The 19,283-nt window shown below is 37.2% G+C and overlaps 1 protein-coding gene across 9 annotated transcripts in view; it reads right to left on the reverse strand.

The window, feature by feature from the left end:
- Positions 1–341: 341 nt before the first annotated feature.
- Positions 342–19,283, reverse strand: part of LOC148950145 (ankyrin repeat domain-containing protein 40-like) — a 34,095-nt gene continuing 15,153 nt past the window's right edge. For 7 of the 9 annotated variants that reach the window (XM_089092169.1, XM_089092168.1, XM_089092171.1 and 4 more), the window contains 2 exons: positions 14,242–14,636; positions 343–2,068 (listed from right to left, as the gene is read on the reverse strand). In XM_089092169.1, the coding sequence (XP_088948295.1) occupies positions 1,701–2,068; positions 14,242–14,636 (763 nt within the window). In that variant the 3' untranslated portion in view covers positions 343–1,700. Of the gene's footprint in view, positions 2,069–14,241; positions 14,637–19,283 lie in introns of all 9 variants that reach the window. The other 2 variants (XM_089092175.1, XM_089092174.1) reach the window with 1 other exon arrangement.

A 19,283-nucleotide genomic window follows, 5' to 3' on the forward strand; every position in this document is an offset into this window, starting at 1 on the left:
GAGAAATTCAACTGAATCAAAACACACTATATGCGCTTGTAAAATCGGTGTATCTGTGATATCTCAGGAAAGGTTAAGGGAATTAAGTGGAAACTGTCAACACATGTGAAGCGGATGGTTGATTAATGTTTGCCCATACTGAAGGTTGTAACATCATGGGGTGAGAATTCCGTCAATCCTATAGAATCCCAAAGATAATTCAGATTTCAAACCCATTAATGTGAATATTATTCCCCAAACCATCCATCCAAACCACTATTGTACAATTACTATTAAGACATTCTTGCAAAATTTTGTCCAACATACAAATAGTAAGCTAAAATCTAGATTCTTAGAGAGAGAAACCAAAATATATTTTAAATGTTCTTTTTTTAACTAATAAAATAGACTGTGTCAACTAAAACAAACAGAAATTAATCTTAAAAAACAGCTCAGCAAAAAAGGTTTTCAAAGGAAAGTAGAGAAACATTAAACCAAAGATGAGCAGAGAATAAAGTAGAATAATTTGTCAAGTACATAGATACCATATATCACTATCAATAAATAAATGAAACAAAAAAAAAACCAGAGACTACATTAAATTTTCTGACAACATTAACCCAGTCAGACCTAGAAGGAGTACAACTACAAAAAAGAGTCGCGCTAACGCCCACTGTGCCTTCTAAAGGTCAGACCGTACATTTGACTTTACTGAAAACAAAATATATTTTAAAAGTTTTCTCATTTATAATTATAACTCTAATAAATCAAAAATTGCAGGAACGAAAGTCAGAATATAGGAAACTGTCAATTCATACACATTTGTTCTTTTCAGTAGCCTCGGTTAATATGGGTTTTTTTATGTGAGAAATAAAACCAGATAGTTCGAAACGAACATTGATTGTGAAAAAAAGAAAGCTCTGCTGAATTCACAATTATTTAATCACTAAATTATTTGGCCGTTTTTTTATAAATAAAATTTTTAAAAACTTTAAGAAATAAATATCAGTATGTTTCTTTTTGCTACACGACTGTTCAGTAGCTCTCCTCTACTTTAAACATTTTCATTTTGATTTATCCAGACTCTTCCACAAGGAACCAAAAGTGTTTAGTTTTATTGATACATAACAACTGATTTTATTAACTTTTTGGCAAAATTTTGAACCTTTAGTATTTAAAAAGTTACCCTCCAAGATTGCCCAGACCATTTTGGTTTAGAAATTGTCTTATTGTGATTAGCTGATCTTTGCTTTATTCAGGTACACAACATTTTGATTGAAATCTATCTTCTCGCCATCACTCTTACTGGTTGAAATTCAAATAGTGTTCTAAATCCTGCACTTATGGTCTTAGCTAGGACGTTACTGGAACATTTTTTTAACAAGCAATTATTGATTTATATATTTCCACTGATTTATTAATCTTAATGAGTGTATCGTGGGCAGGGCAATAGCGCTGCTAAAATAAAGAGAGAAGCGGGGTCTATGCGTTTCTTCAACAAGGCACTTCACATGGAAGGAGTTGATTTAGAAACTTTGGAGAGGTTTCATTCGATTGGAAAAAAAAGTTCCGATGCTCTTTTCAAGAATTAAAAGTGATTAGAGGGAAACCAGCCCATCTCCCACATCCCTCTCCTAGTTAACTAGCATTATAATTCACATTGGAAAATATCAATTTGAACTCCATCCATCTTCTGACACACTAAACAAGCAACCATTTTACTAGTATAAAACCTTCTGATTTTTATACATTGATATTGATTGATATCCATTACTCACTGAAGTTGTCACTTCTCCTGGCTTTGAGCCAGGTCTTGAAAATTCACAAGAACTAGCAGTAGAATCCAAAACTTTACTCATGAGCAAGACAACTTCAATTTCAGTATAATCAATAAGCCGACGCACTTCTTTATCCCTTCTTAATATAGTGTTGGGCAATTTCCGGATTCGCTCTATATACCGACTATCTATTTTCAATTCGTGACAGCAAAGATTGACTAGGTTGGCGTAAGTCAATTCTTTTTTTGACAATTCTACTTCTATGAAATCCTGGTCACCTGTGTCAGCTATTCGAATTTTCAAGATCGTTTCTAAAAACAAAAGAATTGAATAGATAGATAGATAGATAGATCGTGTATTTCAAAAGCCCAAGAGCCATAAACACACAAAAATTATGAAAAATAGAAAAATTACAACAGAGCAAATTACGAATTGAATGAATATAACAAAAGAATTGAATATAACGACACAGTATTTAAGGAAAAAACTATTACAAGTCTTTGTGAGATAAACAGTTTAAAATTAATCCTAATCAACAGGTCAAATGTCAGATTGGTCAATACCATCGTACTCCAGTTGGTTAGGACATGTGTCCAGTATTCAAGAAATAATTCACTCATATGGCTTGTCAAACAAATTTTTCAGAATTTTCCTTATTAGTTTGACCAAATGCATTCAAATAGGACGAATAATAAATAAAAAGATATAGCCATTTATAACAAAGGACCCCCTCCTTACTTGAAAAAATAAAGTAGTGGCTAAGTTTTGTGACTGTTTCCAACTCAGACCCCTCGCCTCCCACCAAGGCTCAAACCTAATCATATCTAGAAAGTCGTTTCAGGAAAAAACAAATCGACTTTTAGAGGATCCAGCAGGCCTCATTGGTACGCGGGTCAAAGTTCCAGAAGAGAATCAGAAGATTTTCTTTCTTAAGAATGTAGAGTTCGGCTGGGAATTCGCTAACTGGTGCAACGAACACAGCTAGGAATATTTCTGGGGGGAGGGTTCTCCTGCATACGAAGTTCTTTACCAGAAATGTAACATTTTTCTTTTTTGTGTTTTTTTCTTCCTGTAGTACGTTCCAAAGGATAATTCCCATCGCTATTTAAATGTGTCGGGACATTTCAGATATATGCATATATAATCACATTTCCCCCTTCCAGGTTGTTCAAAAAATGATTTCTTCTAGATATTAAACAAAATTCAGATGTTCTTCTTTAAATGACAGTAGGCCAACGTTAAAACTCAAAAATAACTATCTCTTCATAATTGTAAGGTTTTTCTGGGGGGAGGGGTCTTTTGAAAAATATTTGAAAAGGGGAATTCCCCCTTCCCCTCTTACCTCTGTGTAGGTAAGTATATGAACGTAGTCTCCTATTTTAGATTCAAAAATATTTGAGTAATAAAAGAAGAGTTGTCGACCAAATAAAGAAAAATAAGGAGCCAAAATCCCCCACCTTCGTGTTTATCTCTAATGTCTGCTACAGAAAACTGATATTTTTTATGCTCTTACCCCTCCCCGTAGTCGAAGACACAATTACCTTCTCTATTGTCTCCCCTCCCCCAAAAAGTCGGACTGATCCATCCAATTGAATGAGCGTTAGAGGATAGATTCTCTCTCCTCATTCAACTTCTGTAGAAGTTCTCACGAAAAGCGGGAGGATTCTGGCCTAAAATGTTGTTTTTGAAGTTTCCACCCTCCCCTCTTTTCACAGGAAGATCCATTGGTCTACCCCTATTAATTTGTACGTAACAGCAATTCTGTACATTAATGAATAGAGTCTAAAAAGCTAAGTAAAATGACACCAGCAAATAACTGTCAATAATATATGCTCATTTTGAGTAGAATGGATATCAAACAGTATGTGGTAACAAACTATAGGCAAAGGGTGACACATGCCAAAAGTGACAAAAATTCTATAAAATGCAAGTTTAGAAACAATATATATATTTTTAAAGCTCTCCATTTTATGCTGATTCAAAATAGTTACAATTCATTAAATTCAAGGTACTAATCATAATTTCTTAGCTTAATGTAAATTTGCATGATTTCAAACAAAAATGGGCGAGATAACTCCTTATGAAAATCGCTAAATGCCCAAGATCCATTAACAAAATTTTCAAGCCCCTAACAAAATGCCCAAGAATGCCCAAGCCCCTAACAAGAATGCTAAATGCCCAAGATCCATTAACAAAATTTTCATGCCCCTAACAAAATGCCCAAGAATGCCCAAGCCCCTAACAAGAATGCTAAATGCCCAACATCCATTAACAAAATTTTCAAGCCCCTAACAAAAATGCGAAATTTGACATCTCTCCTGTCATAGATGCGTATTTAATTGTTTTATTTTTTTTGTTTTTTTTTACCAGAAGTGATTGCATTAAACCCACGGTCATGGAATGTCAGATAAAGCCTCATTATAATGGTGATTGCAATTCCTGTAGCCCTATCTTAGAGCCAAACTGGAGAGTAACTAAACCCCTTCCTGGCCTTTTCCCTCCAGGGTCGAACGTAGCCAAATGCCAAAACACGACGTCGCCTGAAAATTTCAAGGAAGTCCATCAAAAAGAACAAAATACCCAAAACAATTTTGGGATCTAAAGAGCATTTCCTTTTTTCACAAATAAATAATGTGTACAATGTCACATCCTAGGGTCAATGCCTAATTCATACACTTCCGGAGAAATAAGAGCATATTGTAACATTTTGAAATATACATTAATAAAAGATGTTACCCAGCAGGTATTCCCTAGTTGACTATTTTCTGCACCTTAAAATGTTTTCAGTTAAGTACTAAACAAAACTTAACGCATACCCCTGCACAGAGGAACGGAAGCCCTTATACACTGGAAAGCTTCTGTTCGTTTAAGAGTTTCAATACCACCCTTGACTTTGATAAAAAAAAAGAAGGCTACTTTTAATTAAACTTGCTGATGGACGAATGTGCCAAAGTGCAGCTTTAAAACATGAAGTGGATGAGACAAGGGCGGATCCAATATTTTTTTTCGGGGGGGGGGGGGGGTACTAATTTTTTACTCAGTTTTCGACTAATTTTACTGATTTTTACCTAGGTTTTACTAATTTTCGACTTATTTTCGACTCGGTCAAAAATTTCGGGGGGAGGGGGGTCCAAACCGGGTAACCCCCCCCCCCTGGATACGGCCTTGGGATGAGATTAGTGGATAAGAATCTGAAACTAGGAAATTATACAAATATCTGATCAGTACTTTTACGTCCATTTGGCCATGTCAGAATTTTTTCTCTTGTACCATTTGCCACCCATAATTGTGTTTTATGGAACGAAATGGCAGAAATTAACATTGTAACATAATTACACATCTTTTGATATAGAAAAGCCACGAGACATTATTTATACTCTCTTGATATTCTACGACTATTGGCTGGATACTATTACTGCTGGTGTAAAAAAAAAGCAACAGCTCTAACAAATCAAACAAAAATGAACATGGATGTAACAAATACATCCATGACCATCCTTTTAAAGAAAATAAAAAGCTGACAGTTCTTGTAGATGGGGCTTAAAACCTCTGCTATAGCAGTCTGAAACATAGTGGATTTGTAAAAGAAGTTTTCGCAAAAAAAACATACCCTTTTCGGGTACCCTTTTCCCAAAATTCTGCAAACTAAAAATCCTGCAAAAGCCTAATATAACAATGTTTGATAGATAACTTTAAAAGATAACTTTAACTTTAAAATTAAGAAATTTTATAATTTGGTTATTTGATTACAAATTTGATATTCTGATTTTTGTTTTTAGCCACATACCGTTTTCAGACTTCCTGTTTTTAGAGCTAAACAGTCATTATCATGAATGGTTTGAAACTAGGCATTTGAAGATCATTAAGAGATAGGGTGTACCCAATCAGCCAGTCCCATCCCCACCCCCAGAGCTATATCTTTTTCAAACAGAAAAAAATAAAAGACAACAACGACACCCACAATTATAACACAAGATCAAATAAAAAAGCGAAAATCTATGTTCTGTTTAATGAGGGGGGGCGGGGTATTTAGTGCCAGCTTTTTATAAAAACTTAATCCACATAATCTCTAAATTTTTACCACTAGTTATCAGACCTCATTATTTAAATGGCAAAATACATCAAACTAGAACTTGGAAGGGATTTGTGGAATCTCATGACTTTCAGAAAAGGGAGGAAAGAGATTGTTATGCCAATAAGAAGGCCAAGGTGCACAATTAATCTCTGTACGGTACAAACAGGCAAGAGTGAACCCAATCAAGATTAATATCGAGGCCCCTCCCCCTGGAAAAATAGTGGCCTAAAATTACAAATTGTTCCTGTTTTAACCTCACCCCCACTCATAAAAATCCTCAGGTAACGCCAGCCAACAAAGGCTGGCCTAAGTTCATTTATCAGGGCCGTTTTGGTGGGAGCATTAGAGATGTATGGACATCTCGCCACCCTCTTAGGACATAGAACTAATGATTAAGTTTGAAGCAAGTACAAGAAAATGAAATGAAAATTGCGAATGTACCTAGGCACGTGTGGGAGATGAAGCATTTCCAAAAATGTTGATCCAAAGGACTTCCTCTTCACCCCCACGGAAACTGATTTAAAATGCTAGAAATAAATATATTTCCAAATGTTTGGACTCCAAAATCCATTTTTATAAAACTCACGACCCTTTGGAAAAACCTTATGATTAGTCTATCCTATAGGTATTTGATGTATTAGTGAACTTGGTCTAACGTAAAGAAGTGCAAACCTATAAATCAAAAATGGAGAAACACTGACATTAAAATGAAGACAAATCTGTATGTCTTTCTAAACACAGACAATCGGCTATGAATGAAAAAAACGATGGTACAAATTTTAAATAAATCAAGTTTTTGCATGGCAATGGTAGTGTAACGAGGCCCTATGAGACAGGAACAGTGTTATAGAGAGACTGTCATAGACACAACGCAGTCATAATACTCTGAAGAGCATCAAAGATGTTTCTCCCGGTTCTAAAACTATCAAATCGTCTCAAGGCTGGTTTCATTTTCAGTGTCCCTGGGAAAAAAAACCATAGGGAGATGACCCCACCCCCTCTCTCTCTCACTTCCTCGTGGTTGCATACACGAATAATTGTAGTTCCTGAAAACCAGAGGCTAGCTCTGGACGATGAGACGTGAATTGGGTATTGATATGAGAAGGTATCGGCAGCTCCCAATGGACCTACACAATATTATACCACAATTTTTTCTAATCAGTTTTTTCTTTGCACCACCAAGTTGCATCTTGTTTCCACATGGGAAAATCCTCGCTACCTCCCTGCACTTATGTAAAAAACCCTGTGTTTCAATTGCAACTCCCTGGGAATTACAAGACTTCTTTCCTTCTTCAACTGCGTTTTTGATATGTTTTCTAGGTAATATTTTTGAGGTTTTCCAACATTTTGGTCCTCATTATTCAGGCCGTCACCACAAATTACAACTTTATTCTAGAAACCATAAAAAAATAAAAAAAAAAAGTTCATATGCTACTAGAAACACTGAATCGTGGAACACCATCCCCTCTTTCGCTGTTGAAGCAGTTAATATTGAATCATTTGAGCATTACTTAGTCCTTACTCAATTTTATTTAGAATTCGTTATATTTAACGAATTTATATATAACGAGTTCTTAGTTCATTGTGTTATAGTACTTCGCTAGTTTACTCATAGCTAAATATTCTAAACTTCTTTCTAGTTGTATGGTATTCGTCTTTCATATCATTGTTGTCTACGCACGTTGTTTTATTTTCTCGTATTTTATTCAACGTTTTACTTACTCATGTTATTTGTTGCTGAAAGCTGTAATATATTGATATACATATACACAATGATAGATATGATATGATATACACAAGCTGTAATATATTGATATATAACATATTGTAATATATTGTGCTATTTGCTGTAATATATTGATCAATGAATATATAAAACAATAATCCAATTTTTTTCAAAAGTTATTAAACAGACTGAATTGCAGAATACTTAAAGCAGGCAATACCAGGCAGGAACTATAATTTATTTTGCAAATACTGAAAGTCCTTTTTTTTGTAGCAAAAATACAAAATTGATCCTTACTCTTTCCACCCAATCACAGGCAGCGCAATAGCGCTGCCTAAGTAAAGGCTGCCAAAGCCGATGTTGGCACAATGTTTCATTTATTTGGACCAGGACACTTCGCATCGAAGGAGTTGTCGTAGAAACTTGGAAAAGGGCTCATTCGATAGGAAATTGAAACAGCTAGTACCCTTTTTCTCTGTCAAAAATTATTGGAAGGTAGCTAGCATCTTTTCCACTCCCACATTTTTTCGAAACACATCCAAACAAAAATTTTGAGATAGCCATTTTGTTCAGCGTAGTTGATTTCCAGATAGAAATTATGTATTTGACGAGGAAACTCCCCAACAGCCCTCAGGACAAGGGTTGTAAGTTATGCCCTGGGTGCATATAAGGTTTTTTTTTTATAAAAAGCTTTGTCGTAGACACTTCAAAAAGGGCTCACACGATTGGAAATTCAAAGGGCTAGTGCCCTTTTTAAGGCCAAAAGTTATAGGAGGGCAACTAACCTCCCTCTTACGCCCACTTTTACCCCAAACACATCCAAAATTTTATGATAGCAATTTTGTTAAACGTAGGTGAAAGGTCTGATAATTAAGTCTCTAAAGATGACGTCCCCCCCCACAGTCCGCAGGGCACGTGTTTGAAGCTATGCCATTGAAAAATATAAGGTTCTTTAAGAAAGTGTGGTCGTAGGAACTTCAAAAAGGGCTCATTCGATTGGAAATTTGAAGAGCATTTGATTGGAAATTGAGATGGTTAGTGCCTTTTTTAATAGTCTAAAGTGATTGGAAGGCAACTAACACCCCTTCCACGCCCACCATTTCCCCAAACACATCCAATCAAAATCTTGAGATAGCAATTTTGTTCAGCGTAGTTGATTTCCAGATAGAAATTATGTTTTTGAGGAGGACACTCCTCCACAGCCCTCAGGGCAAGGGTTGTAAGTTATGCCCTGGGGGCATACAAGGTTTTTTTTTTATAGAAAGCTTTGTCGTAGAAACTTTAAAAAGGACTCATTCGATTGGAAATTTCAAGAGCTAGTGCCCTTTTTTAAGGTCAAAAGTGACTGGAGGGCAACTAACTCCCCTCTCACGCCCACCATTTCCCCAAACACATCCAATCAAAATTTTGAAATAGCCATTTTGTTCAACCTAGTTAAAAGTTCTGGATATTAGGTCTTTGAGGATGACAACCACCTCCCCCCCCCCCACATTCTTCAGGGCAAGGGTTGTAAGTTATGCCCTGGGGCATATAAGGTTTTGATAGAACGCGTTGTCGTAGAAACTTCAAAAAGGGCTCATTTGATTGGAAATTGAAATGGCTAGTGCCCTTTTTAATAGTCGAAAGTGATTGAAAGGCAACTAACACCCCTTCCACGCCCACCATTTCCCCAAAAACATCCAATCAAAATTTTGAGATAGCCATTTTGTTCAGCATACTTGATTTCCAGATAGAAATTATGGTTTTGAGGACACTCTCCCCACAGCCCAGAGGGCAAGGATTTTCAGTTATGCCCTGGGGGCATATAAGGTTTTTATAGAAAACTTTGTTGGAGAATCTTCAAAAAAGACTCATTCAATTGGAAATTCAAAGGGCTATTGCCCTTTATGGTCGAAAGTGGTTGGAGGACAACTACCCTCACCCCCCCCCCCTCTCAAGCCCCCTTTTCTTCAAACACATCCAATCAAAATTTTGAGATAGCCATTTTATTCAACGTAATTGAAAGTTCTGGAAATTGGGTTTTTAAGGATGACAACCCCCCCCCCCCACAGCTCTCAGGACAAGAGTTGTAAGTTCTTCCTTGGGGGCATATAAGTTTTTATAGAAAGCGTTGTCGTACAAACTTCAAAAAGGGTTCATTCGATAGGAAATTGAAATGGCTGGTGCCCTTTTTAGTTTGGAAATGATAACTTTGAGCAGGGAACTCCCCCCACAGTCTTCAGGGCAAGGTTTATAATTTATGCCCTAGGGGCAATAAGGTTTTTCTTGAAATCTTTGTCGTAGAAACTTGAAAAAGGGCTCATCGATTGGAATTTCATAGGGCTAGTGCCCTTTTTAATAGTCGAAAGTGATTCCTCTCACGCCCATCATTTCCACAGACACTTCCGATCAAAATTTTGATATAGCCATTTTGTTGAAAATAGCCATTTTGGTGGTTCCAAAAATAATATCTTTGAGTATGACGACCCCCCACAACCCTCAGTGCTAAGGTTGTAAGTTATGCCCTGGGAGCATAAAAGGTTTTTATAGGAAGCGTTGTTATGTAACTTTCAAAAAGGGCTATTTTTTTGGAAATTGGCGGGGCTGTGGCTCTCTTTAACACCCGACTGTAATTAGAGGGAGAACTCCCCCCCCCCACGCCCATCATTTCCCCAAACATTTCCGATCAACATTTTGATATATCCATTTTGTTCAACATAGCTGAAAATTCTGAAAATTTGAGGAAGCAACCCCCCCCCCCCGGAGAGCCCTTAGGCCAAGGGCCGTTGTTGGGACAATGTATTTTTTTTTTCTTGGTCTTATATAAGGGCACTTCGTATCGAAGGAGTTGTCGTAGAAACTTCAAAAAGGTCTCATTCGATTGGAAATTGGAGTGGCTTGTGCCCTTTTTAATAGTCGAAAGTGATTGGAAGGCAACTAACATCCCTTCCATGCCCACCATTTCCCTCAACATATCCAATCGAAATTTTAAGACTGACATTTTGTTCAGCGTAGTTGATTTCCAGATAGAAATTATGTTTTTGAGGAGGACACTCCCCCACAGCCCTCAGAGCAAGGGTTGTAAGTTATGCCCTGGGGGCATATAAGGTATTTATAGAAGGCGTTTCGTAGAAACTTCAAAAGAGGCTCGTTCGATTGAAATTTAAAAGAGCTAGTATCAATTGTAGGAGTAAGAAGTGGCTGGAGGACAACTAACCCCCCTCTCATGCCCACCTTTCCCCCAAACACAGTCAATCAAACATTCGAGATAGTCGTTTTGTTTACCGTGTTAGAAAGTTCTGGAAATTACGTCTTTGAGGAGGACAACCCCCCACAGTCCTTAAGGCATAGGTTGTAAGTTATTCCCTGGGGGAAGATAAGGTTTTTTATAGAAAGCGTTGTCGTAAAAACTTAAAAAAGGGCTCATTTGATTGGAAATTGAAATGGCTAGTACTCTTTTTAATCGTAGAAAGTGATTGGAAGGCAACTAACACCCCTTCCACGCCCACCCACAAAATTTTGAGATATCCATTTTGTTCAAAGTAGTTGAAAGGTCCGGAAATTATGTCTAAGAGGATAACACCCCCCTACAGCCCTCAGGGTAAGGGTTGTAAATTATGCCCTGGGAGCATAAAAGGTTTTTATTGAAAGCTTTGTCGCAGAAACTTGAGAAAGGGCTCGTTGAATTGGAAATTCAAAGGGCTAGTGTTATTTTAAATAATCGAAAGTGATTTGAGGGCAATTAATCCCCCTCTCACACCCACCTTTTCCCCAAACACATCGAATCAAAAATTTTAGATAGCCATTTTATTTAATGTAGTTAAAATTTTTAGCTATTAGGTCTTTGAGGATGATAATCCCCTCAGAGCCCTCGGAGCAAGGGTCGTAAGTTATACCCTGGGGGCATATAAAGTTTTTATAGATAGTGATGTTGTAAAAACCTCAAAAAGGCCTCATTCGATTAGAAATTAGACGGGGTTGTGCCCTTTTTAATGGTCGAAAGTGATTGGAGGATAACTAACACCACTCTCACACCCACCATTTTCCCAAACACATCCAATCAAAGTTTTGAGATAGCCATTTTGTTCGACGTAGTTAAAAAGTCTAGAAATTATGTTTTTGAGGATGACCCTCCACCCACAGCCCTCAGGGCAAGGGTTGCAAGTTATACCCTGGGGGTAAATAGTTTTTTTTTTATAGAAAATGTTGTCGAAGAAACTTAAAAAAAAATATCATTCGATTGGAAATTGAAACGGCCAGTGCCCTTTTTAATAGTCGAAAGTGATTGGATGGCAAGTAACCCCCCTATCACGCCCACTATTTCCCCAAACACATCCAATAACAATTTTGAGATAGCCATTTTGTTCAACATAGTTGAAAGGTCCAGAAATTATGTCTTTGAAGATGACAACCCCCTCACAACCCTCAGGGCAAGGGTTGTAAGCTATGCTCTGGGGCATATGAAGTTCATATTGATCACGTTGTCGTAGAAACTTCAAAAAGGGCTCATTCGATTGGAAATTAAAAGGGCTAGTGCCCTTTTTAATAGTCGGAAGTGATTGGAGGCAACTAACTCCGCTCTCAAGCCAACCATTTCCCCAAACACATCCAACGAAAATTTTGAGATATCCATTTTGTTTGACATAGTTGAAAGTTCTGGAAATTAGGTCTTCGAGGATGACAAACCCCTCACAACCCTCAGGGCAAGGGTTGTAATTTATGCCCTGGGGGCATATAAGGTGTTTATGGCAATTCTTGTTGTAAAAACTCAAAAAGCGCTCATTTGATTGGAAATTGAAAGAGCTAGTGCCCTTTTTAATAGTTAAAAGGGTTTGGTAGCCTTTACTTTTTTATAGTAAAGATCGATGTGGGTACAATGTATCATTATTTTGTTTTTTTGTTTTTTTTTAGACCAGGGCACTTCGTATCGAAGAAGTTGTCTTAGGATCTTCGAAAAGGGCTCATTCGATTGAAAATTGAAAGGACTAATGCCCTTTTTAATAGTCAAAAGTGACTGAAAGGCAACTAGTCCCCCTCCCACGACCACCCGCCCATTTGCCCATTATGTTTATAAACTAATTGTTCCTTAAGATTAAATCAAAATGCACTGTGTTAATGCTAATTCCCAATCAGGCATCTCAGCAGTATCCCAAAAACGACTGAGGGTATTATGTTCAAACTTTCGGAGCTACTTCTGCTCTTAAAACTCAACCAAACCAAAATAGCGTAAGTGTATCCAAGCTATCAAAGAAAGTAAACAGATTTTTTACGAATGGTATCAAGGTTTCTATTTCAGGTAAACTAGAGGGGGTATGAAACTAAATTGAACATTATCATTTGTGTCCAGATTTCTAAAAGGGTGTATGTTGTTAAAAATTGCTGAAAGTTTTTCTCCAGTATACAAATAGCAGGCGAAACTATAAAGTATTAAATAAAACGAAACGATTTAAAGAATTATTTTCTTTTCCTTGAAAAGACTATGTCAATATAAAACGAAGAGAAATTAAATAAGAAAACTTTTTCCACAAAATAAGTTTTTCAAAGAAAAGTAAAGAACTCCATTACACCAAAAATGAGCACAAATAAAATCAAATAATCTACCAAGCGTGAAACTACCACAAATCATCATCGATAAATAAATGAAGCCCGAAACGAACAGAAATTACAATAACTAACCGAGTCAAACTCAAAACGAGCAGAAGTGAACATGATTAGGGCTCAAAACCCCTATGCCTTCCGAAGGCTAGAACATAATTTGCACTTTACTGAAAAAAACACAAATGAATGTGCATTTTCAGTTTGATATACATATACTGATATTAAGTGATCAAAATGTGAAAATTATTTGATTTATTAAAGTCATATATTAAAACCAAGATTAAAATATTAGAAGCTACAGTGATGACAATGGTCAAATACGGATCTGAAGCATGGACGCTCCGAAAAGCGGATGAAGATTTGCTAGATGTTTCTCAGAGAAATTGCTTAAGGATTGTTCTGGGTACCCGGCTCACTGGCCGTATTTCAAACGAAAAACGGGGCTTAATACCACTCTCTAGGGCTATAATGAAAGAAAGGTTGAGGTGACTAGGGCACGTTGTGCGGATGAAGGATGATAGATTGTCGAAGATTGTTCTTTTATGCCAACCGTCTAGGGCTAAACGGAAAGCAGGCCGTCCCCGTCTGGGGTGGGAGGACGTCATAAAGAAAGATTTAAAGGAAATGGGAAATTCGTCGGCGGGTGTAAAAAGGGAGGCTTTGAATAGATTGGGGTAAAGGAGGAGCGTGCGTAGCTGCGTTGGCCTCAGGCGGCGTGGTGCTACGATGAGTTGTTAGTAGTAGTAGTAGTATTAAAGTTATAAAAGTAAAAACATTTATATTTTTTTCAGTAAAGTGCAAATTATGTTCTGGCCTTGGGAAAGCATAGGGTTTTTGTGCCCTACTCATGTTAATTTCTGCTCGTTTTGAGTTTGACTCAGTTATATATTGTAATTTCTGTTCGGTTTGGTTTTCATTTATTTATCGATGCTGATTTGTGGTAGTTTCGCGCTTGGTAGATTATTTGACTTTATTTTTGTTTGTTTTTGGTTTAATGGAGTTCTTTACTTTTCTTTGAAAAACTTATTTTGTGGAAAGTTTTTTTAATTAATTAATAAAAAAGAAGGTGTTGAACTAACTTAGAATAAAGTACTTTAAAAACTTACCATGATCACAACTGTCTTCTTGCTTGAAAGTATCGAAAGTCTTCGAGGGTAAATGAGTACAAAGATTTGAAATGTGTGATTCTTGAGTCAGATTAGCTTCTAAATTAGCAGCTTCCACCTTTGAAATTTTTCTTGGCAGACTGGTGTCAACTTTATAGCACAATGGTGCATTTTTCAAGTAATTTGGAGTTATTGGGAGGGAAGTGTCCGATATGTCTGTATCATTCATCACTGATTCTTTGTTTGGGTCTAGCGCCTTTACAATGTTCTCGTCACTTGTCAGCTGAACAGCTAGGTCTCCAGTTTTGGTTAATATAGATACATCTGCTCCATTGATTAGGAGAATTTCCACTATTCTTAAAAGATTTCTTTTGCTTGCCCAATGAAGTGCAGTCCTAAAATAGATTTAGAAATATTTCAAACTGAGAACTACATCAAAGTAACCAAAATGATATATAGGTATGTATGGCATATAGGTAGGAGGAAGGGTCTTTCAGTCCACTCTCCTTAGTCTCGCATTTTCACAGTTTTCTCTATATTTTGTATGTAGATCGCCTTTTTGTTGCTGTCTTATACCCCCCCCCCTGACTCTAAAAAACTGCAGACTTCAGGCAATGCATTTTTGTAATAATCAAACTCATAGCTTTATCTAAATAAAAAGAATGTGTTTTTATTACATTTACTGACGTAGGTTTAGCTCTTTAATCAACTATGACCATAGCCACAATAACACTAAAAAAAGGGCATTTTTTGGTAATACATTTTCAATTTCTGGGAGGTGGCTTTTAGGACCAATCTAAGATTAAGGAATTCAGATTGAGATTGAGGAATTCAGATAAAGGAATTCTGATATTCAGATAGTTCACCCCAAAAAAGAAATAAGGCTTCCTGGATATTTTTTGGGTGGAGGGTAGGGGTACCTAACCATTTACGCATCTGTGTAGCATAAATAGGAATCTCCTGGGCATTTGGTACACCTGGAAAGCATCAAAATACGATAACTTGTCTAGAATTGCCTTGAATATCCATTTCAAAGAAAAAACAACAACTACAATCAACACAGAACAAACACCTGAGATAATTTCATACCAATATGCAGCATCAACCAGTTTGAAGAAAAGACTCATTAAAGTGCAAGGAGCAAGTGTCTAAACATGCGTTAATAGCTTGTTGTTATCACTCCCCTTCAAGTTTCCACACCACGGAGGAACCACCCGCCACAATCATCAGCGGAGAAACAGATAATACACGCCTCAGATAATATCAGACTTGCAAGCAGCATTATAGAGTATCAAGGCATGAGTGATTAAACTGCAGGGGTCTAGTGCCCTAATTTGCCTCAATAAGTGATTACTGCAGCACTCTACGACAATTAATACAACTACCATCTCACCGCAGCACCAAGCCGTACGAGACCAACACAACTGCGCATGCTCCCGTTCCATCCCGATCGATTCAAAGCATCACTCTATACCCCCTCTCATGAATTTTCGATTTCCGTCGCCGCACTCTGCCTTGAAAGTACCGTGGCAAGGAAGAAATCCTAGCAACAATGAACATGGAAAATACTCCCTTCCCAAAGAAAATCATGTCCCCACTAAGTCTGGGAGGAGGATAGAGGCCATCGAATTGTTCCAGCTGTCTCTATTATAATAAAAGAAGAAATCAACAGCAATTACAAACAACCTCGATCTGCCGGAAAAGGAGAAAAAACACAGAAGCCCTGGGTGAATTTCGCAATTTCGGAATTCAAATACTACAGCTTAAGGAAATCAATAGGCCAGATTTTTCGAAGAATTGATAAAATTGAAAACCAATTGTGTTCGAAATAAAAATTAACCAGCAAATAGAAAGTACAATAAACAAGGAGAGTACCATTTTCACTGGTCTTATCTTATTGATGCTTCTTATCACTATCAATTCAATACATTTTTAGGTTTTTAGTAGTTTGCTCGGAATATCCATTATGGAACTATTAAAAAATAGACGACAATATTGTTTGCCACCGTCCTTGCCTATCTTAGGCGATGTTTCTATTTTTGTTTCATCAATAACTGAGAAAATAAGTAAAGGCTAGTATAAAATCCTACAGAACTCGTACTTGTAATGCTATAAACTAAGACTAGCTTATCGCATTTGGTATTAGTAAATATGTAATTAGTGGTGGAAATTAACAGTGTAGAACTGTATTGCATTTTTAGATCTATGGTCAGAGTTAGAAGATAATAGTAAAAATGTTGACGAAATATAATAGCAGGCCTCCTGCTAGATTTTTTGTGAAAAATATAAACTTTATGAACTTTTGACCACAAAAATATGAACTCTATGAACTTTTGATTGCGCTTTTTACGAACCTATTATGAACCTAAATTTACGATATGTGCACCTCAGAAACTGTCCGTTGACACAAACAGTGGCGGTTGGTGTGCAAACATTTGCACATTAGGGGGGTGGGGGTAATTTTATTTCTGATTTAAATGAGAGGAAAGTTTAAACTTTTCCCCCCACCCCCCTAAGGTGCAAATATATATCCTTAATTTATATATAGAGATGGGGGCTAAAATTCATTTCCGACAAAAATGATTATTATATTCGTAAAGAGCATAAAAAAGACATCGAGTGGTATATTCACTTTAGTCGTAACTCAATAATATGATTTGGTAAATATTTACCCAAAATACAATAATACAAAATAGTTCACTCTACTTGTTCCTTTTTTTGGCAAAATATAACAAAATTATGGAGGACTTTCATTTGTTTACCCTGCTCTGTATCCACTCAACCTCTCTGGCTGCCCCATCTTCTTCGCACATCTTCCGACTCAAAGCCTCGATCACACTTTGTGCGAGGCTTATTTCTACAAAGTCTTTGGCATCTATGGCTTTTTTCAGCTTCTCATTATGTTCTTGAAGAAGCCTTTCTACTACTTGTCTCTTCTCCTTTTCAACTGATTTCTTCTCAACCAAATCTTTTTCCAGGTGTTCAATGGTCTTCTTCTAAGATGACATCCTCTTTTTTTCCTCTTCTTCTTCTTTCCTTTCGGACTCCTCTTCGGCCTGTCTAGATCGCTCAGCTTCCAGGTACAGTTTATAGCTGTTGCAAGCATTTCGCCCCAAAATCAACAGCTCTCTGGTAATAGGGACTATCTCGGGCTTGTTCTCAAACTTCTTTAGAGCGTCAGAGACTATCAGTCTAGCATTGAGCATTTTGACTTTCATTGATGATTTTTCCACGGTCTTGATCCGTCCTGACCGGGAAAAATCACGTTCAACGTCAGTGTTCCCATGCGACATGCAGGGAGCTGCTTTTACTATCTTTGAAACAAGGGGATATTTTGTCTGTTCTTGATGGTTTTTCAGACTAAAAACCGAGTTCCATAAAACATCAATCCTCGCTGAAGTCATGTTCTTAGGCAAACTCGGTTCCAGCTGGAGCAAGTTCCATTTGTCAATGGCAGCTTCAGTATTCACACGGAAAGCCATAAATCCAACGATTTTCACAAAGTCGCTTGTTCTTGTCTCAGGATTCGAATCATCCAGCCGCAGGCACCGAAAATGCTGAAGGGCACTTAGACCTAGTGATTTCTCTTCAATATGGCGGCAAGCGGCCAGGTAAGCAGTTCTGGCACTACTTCTGAAGTTCAAAGCATCAACTTTTTGTACCTTCGACAGGCATTCTTCCACGCCTCACCGCAGGTTAGTTTATTGGATGAAAAAAAATCCCCACATGAATGGGAGAGTTCAGAAAAAGTTTTTCCCTTCTGAATATCAGTCAAAGCACTTTGCTTTACAAAACGACTGGCAGTCATCATTACTAATCGACGCATTTCGTCATACAGAATGTTGATAAGTGGTTCTTCACGTTGAAACAACTCTGTGAACTGAGCAAATAGCTTTCCGAAAGATATGACAAAGAGGACTAACGCTTTGGTTGTGGTACACTGGAGACTGCTAGAAATCTCTCGGTATCCGCTAGACTTTATCAATTCTGGTCTTTTCTTAGAGACGAATTTCAGGAAATACTCATCGAGAGCATCCCATTGCTCATCAAGTCTCAGCTGAAACAACGAGGGCTAGCAATCGACTTGGCACATTTTTCAGGAAACGATGTGGAGGAAGCTTGAGATTCTCCTGGATGGTACCAAAGTCTTCTAAACGGGCAGCCAACCACTAAAGAAATAGAAAATTCAAATCGCAAAATCGAAACTTTGGATCCGAGATGGTCCAAACCTTTCAAAAAAGCGTTGTAGACTATGTGTATGTTGCCTGTCCCAATGTCAGCTAGGCCTCGGTCGCTGCGCACAGTTCTAACTTCGGAATCAAATAACCTCCAAACTTTCTTGTTGACATTAGGTCCGTCACTTCCCAGCATCAAGACTTGACGGAGATCAAGGTTAGCATCCTTTAGAGCTTGTAGTAGGTGCTGGTGTAAATCTTCCACTTTTGCGTGTCCTATGAAAAAGGACTGTAGGTGGCGTACAGAGACTCTTTCTTCGGTCTCCGAGCAGTATATAATCATGATATTCAACTCCTTTGCACCTTTGGCATTTGTAGTCTCATCGTAAAACAACGCCAAGTAAGAAGATCCAATGTCGTGTAGAAGGTCCTTTCAAAAAGCATTAGTGTGAATCCATGTAAAAAACAAAAGAAAAAGAACAAAAAAAGAATAATCAATCAACTTATGATCTTCTGCCAAGAAGTTATGTTACAGCTCATAAGCTTAAATCAACTATTTAGGAATATTACTACTAGAAAACTCTATGAAGGTAGCAAAGACTCAAGCCAAAAAAAGGAAAAGACTAAAAGATAGCTTAGTACAAGAAGATATCAAGGTCAAATTAGATGTAACAAATTAGAAACCAAATTAGATGTAACAATATCTGTTTGAGCAGAATAAAATGTATGTTCACAAAGCAGGCTGAGTGCTAAAGTTTCAAATTTTTTAAATAAAACCATTGTAAAAAAATTTGCTTCACTTGTCTTTTATAAGAAAAGAGACACCAGCTAGAAGTGCTTTTCAGCTGATGACAAGAAAAATAGGAA

This window comes from Artemia sp. Qi Xiang Cuo, chromosome 7, assembly GCF_049724085.1.
Source record: "Artemia sp. Qi Xiang Cuo chromosome 7, ASM4972408v1, whole genome shotgun sequence".
Classification (NCBI taxonomy): Eukaryota; Metazoa; Arthropoda; class Branchiopoda; order Anostraca; family Artemiidae; genus Artemia; species Artemia sp. Qi Xiang Cuo.